A 9,306-nucleotide genomic window follows, 5' to 3' on the forward strand; every position below is an offset into this window, starting at 1 on the left:
TGAATAAGTATGGTGAAAGAATACAACCCTGTTTCCCATGTTCTGTTCTAACAACTGCCTTTTGGTTCAGGTACAGATTCCTCATGAGCACAATTATTGACAAACATGTTAGCCTGTGCTTTATTGACTATGTAAAGTTTTTGACTGTGTGGATCATGACAAGCTATGGATAACATTGTGAATGATGGGCATTTCAGAAAAGTTCATTGTTTTCATGAAGAGACTGTACATAGGCCAAGAGGCAATTGTTCAAACAAAACAAAGGGAAACTGAATGGTGTAAAATCAGGAAAGATGAGTGACAGGTTTGTATTTTTCACCATACATATTCAATCTATATGGTGGTCAAATACTCTGAGAAAGTGGATTATATGAAGAAGAACATGGCATCAGAATTGGAGGAAGACTCATTAACAACCTGTGAAATGCAGAAGATATAACCTTGCTTGCTGAAAGCTAACAAAACTTAAAATACTAACACATGAGGTCATTGACCACAGTCTTTATTATGGGTTACTACTCAATGTAAAGAAAACAATAGTGCTTACCACTGGACCAATAAATAACATCATGATTAATGAGTAAAACATTGAATTTGTCAAATACTTCATTTTGCTTGAATCCACTATTGACACTCATAGAGGAAGCAGCAGTCAAGAAATCAAATGACATAGTGCATTAGTCAAATCTGCTGTATGAGACCTTGTTAAAGTGTTCAAGACCAACTATGTCAGTTTGTGGACTATGATACACCATACCCAAGCCACATGTTGTCAGTATCCCCCTATACATGTGAAAGTTGGATAATGTATAAGGAAGACCATAGAAGAATTACAACATTGAGTTATCATGTTGAAGAAGTAGATGAAAAGTACCATTGTATGCCAGAAGAACAAATAAGTCTGTGATGGAAGATGTACAGCCTCTTGTTGTGATTAAGTGCCATCAAGTCAATTCCAACCCATACCAACTCTATATATGGTTTCTGAGGAGCAGCTTTTGGGTTTAAACAAGCTGATCTTGAGGTTCAAAGTAACCTGCAGTCCAGTGCATTATCTTTCAGTTCCACATCAGGACTTTCCTTAGAAGTCGTGATTATGAGACTTGGTCTATCATACTTCGGACATGTTATCAGGAATAACCAGTCCTGATAAAGGTCTGGGTAAAGTGGAGGATTACAGAAAGCAAAGGCCTCCAATGGGATGACAATGCACAAAAGAAAAAGCCAATTTTTTGGAAGAAGTATAGCCAGAATGCTACTTAGAAGCCATATTTCAGACATTTTATCTGGAGGCATTAGTCCTTCCAGAAGGACATCATACTTGATAAAGTGCAGGGTCAGTGAGGAAAGAAGATGTCCAACAAGATGTATTGGCACAATGACAGCAGCAATGGACTAAACCTAACACCAGGTATCAGGATGGCACGGGATTTGATAGGGTTTTATGCTTTTATGCATAGAGTTGCTATGAGTTGCAACCATCTTGACAGCTTCTAACACCAACAATCAGAGAGGCTCAAGAAAACAGAGGAAGACCATCAACAAGACTGATTTACAAAACTGCTGCAACAGTGGACTCAAACGTAACAACGGTTATGAGGATTTTGCTGTGTTCTGTTATATATAAGGTGACTCTAAGTCAGAAACAACAGGCCTACAAAGGTGCATAGGCTTTAAAATGAGCGATGCAGGTTGCTGAGGTAAAGCATTTCAGAAAGAAGAGCTGAAAAGCCCCAGACAGTATCAGAGCTTATGTGTGCTGGAGAGTGAGGAGATCATTTTGTCTAAAACAAAGTCGGTATGAGAGGCAGACAAATAAGGATGTGTTCATAAGAAGTGGCAGGAAGATAATGTTGTACCTTAGGATTTTTTAAGACTTGTAGTCTTTACACTTGAATGTGCTAGGAAGACTTCCTACAGTGAAAGTAGTTTCAAGGGGAGCACAGGGAGAAACAGTTGATAACCAAAGATTAATTAACTAATAACTAAGACAGAGGGAATGGCTCATAGGCCAGGGTGGTAGCTGAGGCTATATTGACAAATAGTCAAACTCTGAATATACACTATTGTTGTTGTTGTTAAGTGTCGTCGAGTCGGTTCCAACCCATAGCGACCCTGTATAGGGCTTCCGAGGGTGTAAATCTTTACGGGAGTAGAAAGCCTCATCTTCCTCCCACAGAGCGGCTGGTAGTTTCGAACCGCTGATCTTAAGGTTTGCAGCCCGATTCGTAACCACTACGCTACCAGAGCTCCTTGAATATACACTATAGGTAGAATCAAAATAATATGGGAATGACTAAATATGAAGTGCGTGCTATAAAAAGAAAATTTAATGATGCGTCTTAAGGATACAAGAAGCAAATAAAAGAGTGGTTTTTCATTACATATAACCCTTTGGAATATTTCTATTTCCCATCGGCAAGTTGAAGTGTTTTATATATACACTTATTCATACATAAGAGTCCTGATGTGGCGCTGCAGGGTAACCTCAACGGCAAGTTAAGTTTGAATTGCAAAGTCAGCAATTGAAACTTACCAGCTGTTCCTAAGAACTCCTATATAGGGTTGCTATGAATCGAAACTAACTTAATGGCACTTTACAGCAACAAATACACCCACAGTCACACACACATGAGGGAGCTTCAAAAGTTCATGGAATATGTACTATTAGAAGTTAATGAAATTTTACACCAAAATTTTGAAGTTCCCATATATTTCAAAAGTTACTGACATCAACGCAAAAATACTACTTATATATCTGTAGTATTGATACATAAGGCAGAGCTTTAAAAAAAAACAACTAAAGAAAATAGTAAAACGTAATTTTGATTAAAAGGTTCAAATAAATTATTCAATACTTTTAAATTTGTGGGAATAGTTTTTATCCTAAAATAGAGGATGCATTTGTTTTTGAACAAAGACAATAATTTTGAACAAATATCAAAATATAATTTATAAATGAAAACCTTAATTATATTACCTAAATGTACATAACATTTATTTTTGTTGATGTTAATTCCTGTCCAGATGGTTCCAACTCATAGAGTGCCTTCATAGGATTTCCAAGGAGCAGCTGGGGGTTTTGAACTGCCGACCTTGTGGTTCACAGTCTAGTTTTGATCCTACAACACCACATCAGAAGTCCTATAACATATATAATAACCACTAAAAATATTTTTAAATCTAATACATGGAAAAAAATGTCTTAAATAATCTTTGGATAGTAGATAAGATTAAAACTATAATACTGAAATATGTAAATGAAATTTCAAAAAGAATTAAGACATTTCACAATCTACTAAACCAAAATTTATGGGATGATCTAGTTCTGAATTCATTATAGCTCCTAGCTTTGCCCTAATGACAATTTTAAAACAAGTGAGTGATCACTTAAATTGTTGCTTCATTTTAAAAGACCTTAGAACTGCTAGTATGGCACTTTAGGATCAGCACTGGAATGTGTACCACAAGGTAAGCAGTTCAAATCCACAAGACGATCCTTGGAAATCCTATAGAAGTTCCCTATGAGTCAGAACTAAAATTACAGCACTTAAAAACAAACAAAAAAGAACCTATAGAATTCAGGATGAATAAAATGAGTCTGTGAAATAAAAAGAAGTTTAATTTACTGAGACTTGTTACATATCACAAGGAGTTCTGGTAGCATAGTGGCTCAGAGTCGGCCTACTAACCTTAAGGTCAACACTTCGAAACTACCACCTGTTCATCGGGAGAAATATGAGCTTTCTGCTCCCATAAAAACTTACAGCCTCAGTAACCCTATACATGGTTGCTATGAGGCTAAACCGACTCCATGGCACACCACCACTACCACCACTGCCACATATCACAGAAACATAGGATTTTCAATAGATTTGCAAATTGATAGCAATGATAAATCACTACATGCAGATTAGTAACCTAGTGAATTTACATCATTCTGGGTGCAAAGTTCTGCAAACTGAGAGCTCTGATCACACTCAGGAGACAAGACCCCATTTATCTCAAAGATTTTGCATGGAGTCTTGATAGGGCTCTGTGAGGTAATGCTTTGAATTGAAGTCAGTTTCAGCTACAAGGTTGGCAGTTCAAGTTCATTAGCTGCTTCTAGGAAACCCTATACAGAGTGCCTATGAATCAAAACCAACTCGATGGAACTTAACAGCCACAACCACATAGTGAAACAGAGTCAGTGGTCCAAAAGGAAATGGTCGACATTCAACCATTTAAACAGGTAGCATATAACCCAGAGCCAATGGTGCTGAAAGAAAAAAATCCAAGGTGCAATGAAGGCTTAATGGCACTTTACAGCATTAAGAACAAGGTTCCAGAAACTGATGGAATACATATTGAAATCTTTTAACAAATTGATGTGGCACTGGAGGCACTCATTCATCTATGCCAAGATCATTACAAGAGATCATTACCCAGCCAAATCATTACAAGAGATCCATATTTGTGCCCATTGCAAAGAGAGGTAACCTGATGGAATGCAGAAATCATCAGACAATATCATTACTATCACAAGCCATTAAAAGATTGCTAAAGATAATTTTTAAATGTGTCTATCAGTACATTGACAGGGAAATGATGGAAGTTTAAGTCGCAGTCAGAGGAGGACATGGCGCTAAGTATATAACTGCTGACGTAGACTGACATTGACTGCAATCAGAGAATACCAGACAGATGTGTTTACCTATGCTTTATTGACTGGGACAAGGTTTTCTACTGTGAAGATCATGACAAACAATGGACAACATTGTAAAGTATGAGTATTCCGGAACATTTAATTGTGCTCTTGAACAACCTGTACAAAGACCAAGAGGCAATTGTTGAAACAGAACAATAGAACACAGATTAGTTTAAAATTAGGAAAGTTGTGTGTCAGGATTGCATTCTTTCACCATACTTTTTCCAGTCTATATGCTGAGCAAATAAACTCAGAAGCTTGATTATATGAGGAAAACATGGCATCAGGATTATAGGAGACTCATAATCAACTTGTGATATGCAGGTGATACAATGTTATTTGTTGAAAGTGAAGATGATTCAAAATGCTTACTGATGAAGATCAAAGGCCACAGCTTTCCATATGGGCTGTACCTCAATGTAAAGAAAAGAAAAATCCTCACTACTGAACCAATAAGTAACATCCACATAGTTGGAAAAAGGATTTAAGTCTCTAAGTCTTCATTTTGCTCAGGTCAACCATCAACTCTCATGGAAACAAAGTCAAGAAACCAAATATGTATTTAATTGGCAAATCTGCTGTTCAAGACCTCTTTAAAGTGGTCAAGAGAAAAGATGTCACTTTGAGGACTAAGGGGTGCTGACCCAAGACATGGTATTATCAATAATCTCATATGCATGTGAAAGTTAATGAATGAATAAGGTATTATTCATTAAAATAATTGATGCATTTGAGTTTGGATGTTGGAGGAGAATATTAAAGGTACCATGGATAGTCAAAAGAACAAAGAAATTTCTGTTGGAAATAGTACAGCTAGAATGCTCCTTAGAAACCAGGATGGACATACTTCATCTCTCTTATTTCAGACATGTTATTATGAGGTATAGTTCACTGGAGAAGGACACCTTACTTGTAAAGTGAAGCAAAGTGTCTGGAATAAAGGAAAGACTCCCAGCTAGCCGGATTAGAACAGTGGCAGCACTAGTGGGCGCTAGGGTAGCAAGGATTGTGAGGTTGGAACTGGACTGGGCAGTGTTTCTTTCTCTTGGGCATAAAGTTGCTCTGCATTGTTACAGACTCAATGGTTTCTAACAACAATCAACTAAGGAATTAACTAATATGACACAGATATATGGAAACACAAAAACAACAAAATATAGATTTTTTTTTGTTTTCATATGAAATAAATGCACACATTCAAAGGTACTAGTGCAGAACAAGATGAACAAAATTCTGTTATTATTATTATACACATTATTATTTTCATAGTTCCCTATAGTGTAACATGCATAATTTTCTATATTTAATTATAGGAATCCTGGTGTGGCTAAGTAGGATAAAGCACTGGACTACAAGGTCAGTTTGAACCATAAGGTTGGAGCTTCAAACTCACCAGCCACTCCTCAGACACCTTAGATGGAGTCCCTCTGGGACAGAACTGACTGAATGGCACCTAACAATATGTAACACTTAATTTTATTGTAAAACATACATCATTATCAGTCTACAAATGTAAAGGGCTTAGTTTATAAATCATCCTTATTAAATTTTTAACTATTTTTACATCATTTATTTTACACACCAAAAAAATTTCAAAAGACCAGTGTATATTCTTAATAACAAAGAAAATTGTGCATTGAAAATATTGCAACAAAATAGGACTTTCAAGTGTTTCCAAGGATGTGATCTAGAAAGAAGCACACAGCCACATATTTCTCAGTAGCTGGTTGGTTCACAGCTGAGTGCTTTAAATGCTGCAAGCCTGGGCTCCTCATGTTTGCAAATATACACATATTCTAATGGTAAGGAACATTACCTTAACAGCTTTGCTTTTTATTTTTTGAGATTTAAGCTTTAGTATAATTGTAGCAGGAGTCCTAGTGTTGGGCACTGGTCTGCAAAGTTGGTTTGAACCACAAGGTAGGGCATTACAAATCAACAGCTACTCCTCAGAAACCCCATACAGGGTCACTACGGGTCTGAACCTACTAGATTGCATTTAGCAAAAACAACAACATAATTCTAAGGAATGGATAGGAATATATATATATTTATAACAAAACAAAACAAAATATACTTAGAGTATTAGTAAGTTATTGTTGTTGTTATGTGCCATCAAGTCGGTTCCGACCCATAGCGACCCTGTATGGGGTTTCCGAGGGTGTAAATCTTTACGGGAGTAGAAAGCCTCATCTTTCTCCCGCGGAGCGGCTGGTAGTTTCGAACCACTGACCTTAAGGTTCGCAGCCCTATTCGTAACCACTACGCTACCAGAGCTCCTTATTAGGGTCATGTTAATAAAGGTAGCTGACAGAATTTAAATCCTGAAATGTATATGTGAAAAACAAGGACCTTTAACCACTGGCTCTATACTTCTTCTCTGTATAATACATTAAATAACTAATGAAATTGTTTTAGTGTGCCAAAATATAGCTATTATCCAAAAAAAGAAACAGAGACTAATGCAAAGATTAAATTGTTTTAAGAGAGAAACATGAAAGGCGTGCTCAGTATGACTTTACATATTTAGCATCACTCTCATCTGAAATTCCTGGCGCTCCCCGTCTTCTGCATAACTCTAATGAGAGCATTTTTCACTTCTTTGTTCCTAAGACTATAAATGAGTGGATTCAGCATGGGGATGACAATAGTATAAAAAACAGAGGCCACTTGGTCTTTGCCCAAGGTGTAGGAACTACTGGGCTTTACGTAAGTGAAAATCATGGAGCCATAGAAGACGGTGACTCCCACGAGGTGGGAGGCACAGGTAGAGAAGGCTTTTCGCTTACCTGCTGCGGATTTGATCTTCAGGATAGTAGCGAGAATGGGCATATAGGACGCAGAGACTATGATGAGAGATACCAATATAGTGGTTCCAGCAAGAATGAGTATTGTGATCTCAACATTACGTTTGTTAGTGCATAAGAGGGCTACTACTGGGGATGTGTCACAGAAAAAGTGGTGGATTACATTGGAGTTACAGAAATTCAAGGTGTTCATGTAAAGCACAGTGATAGTGGAATCAATAAAGCCAACCATGTAGGATGCAATGACGAAGGACCAGCATACATCAGTGGACATAATAACTGGGTATTGTAGAGGTTTGCTGATAGCTACATAGCGGTCATAGGCCATTGAAGCAAGAAGAAAGCATTCAGTAGCAACAAAGAAGATAAAAAAATACATCTGGCTGAAACAACCTCCAAATGAAATACGTTTGGTGGAAGTCAGTAAATTCTCTAAAGTTTTAGGGGCAATGACTGTTGAGTAACTGAAATCAATAAATGACAGGTGTCTAAGGAAAAAATACATTGGGGTGTGCAATTGAAGATCCAGGTGAATGATCAGTATCATCCCTGCATTCCCCAGCACAGTAATCAGATATATCAGGAGAAAGAGATTAAAGAGGACCAGCTGGATTTCATAAGAGTCCGTAAGTCCCAAGAGGATGAAGTCAGACACGTCAGTGTTATTTCTTCTCCCCATTGTGTGCAGATTCTCTAAGCTGTAGGAGATTAAAGTTAGTATTTAGCATCATTGACTTCATACTGGTTTTTGTTTATCTGAATGACCTGACACTTAAAAAGATATAGTTTTCTCTTTCCAGAAATTTATAACGAAGAGTGTTTTGTAAAGAGTAGTTACAAAACATGACTGAACCAAATCTGAATTTTATTTCCATGCATAAAGATGGTTATAAAATGACTTTGTATACTGTATAATAAAAAGTAACATACATTATGTAATTAGAATTAAAATAACAATATTCTCAGTACTTCCCTTTGTTAACAATTTTGGTGGTAGTGGTGGTTTTGTTTCATGAAGTAGATTCAAACTCACAGGGTACATGTATAAGGTTTCCAAAGTTGTAAATCTTTACAAGAGCAGAAATCCTCAGCTGTGTTCCATGGAACAGCTGATAGTTTTGAAATGCTGACACTGTAGTTAGTATCCCGACTCATGAACACTATACTATAACTTTAAAATCCAGGAAACATCATACTGTTTTTACTGTTACATGCTTTTAGATAAGAAAATTGTCAGGAAGTTTAAGTAACTCATCTAAAACCACAGGCAGTAATGCTGGCTCTGTGATTCTACCATGGTTGGCTAACTACAGGAAACATGCAGCTAACACTATAGTCTTAATTATAATTAATTTCAGGAGCTTGAAAAAATTATTTATGTGCAGTAAGCAATGATAAAATGTAGCTTTAATTCATCATTTACTATCCTTTTTTGGCAATATTTTTTAATACTACCAGCAAATAAGAAAGGTCAGACTTTGATTTTCTTTACTGTGGTGTATTAAATACATAAATCATATATTATTTATTTGAATATGGTATTTTGTTTGCTTAACTTCACAATTCAACATAAAATTCCTTCTGAAAGTTACATTTTCTAAATATGAATACTGCTCACATACTGCCAAATCTTTCAGCTCTTTAGGTGTGTTTCCTCAAATACCAGCTTATGTGTCAAGAGAGGGAGTTCTGGTGTAGCACCTTAGGATAAGCACTGTTGTTGTTGTTGTTAAGTGCCATCGAGTCGGTTCCGACCCATAGCGACCCTGTACAGGGTTTCTGAGGCTGTAAATCTTTACGGGAGCAGAA

General features: G+C 36.7%; 1 protein-coding gene across 1 annotated transcript; it reads right to left on the reverse strand.

The window, feature by feature from the left end:
• Positions 1-7,228: 7,228 nt before the first annotated feature.
• LOC102820389 (olfactory receptor 8H1-like) lies at positions 7,229-8,176 on the reverse strand. Its single transcript, XM_006877816.1, has one exon. The coding sequence runs from the start codon at positions 8,174-8,176 to the stop codon at positions 7,229-7,231; it is 948 nt and encodes a 315-aa protein (XP_006877878.1).
• Between the last annotated feature and the right edge of the window lie 1,130 nt (positions 8,177-9,306).

This window comes from Chrysochloris asiatica, unplaced genomic scaffold (assembly GCF_000296735.1).
Source record: "Chrysochloris asiatica unplaced genomic scaffold, ChrAsi1.0 scaffold00611, whole genome shotgun sequence".
Classification (NCBI taxonomy): domain Eukaryota; kingdom Metazoa; phylum Chordata; class Mammalia; order Afrosoricida; family Chrysochloridae; genus Chrysochloris; species Chrysochloris asiatica.

Excerpts from the sequence above, each read along its gene's own strand:
- LOC102820389 (XM_006877816.1), bottom strand. The coding sequence starts at position 8,176 with ATGGGGAGAAGAAATAACACTGACGTGTCTGACTTCATCCTCTTGGGA.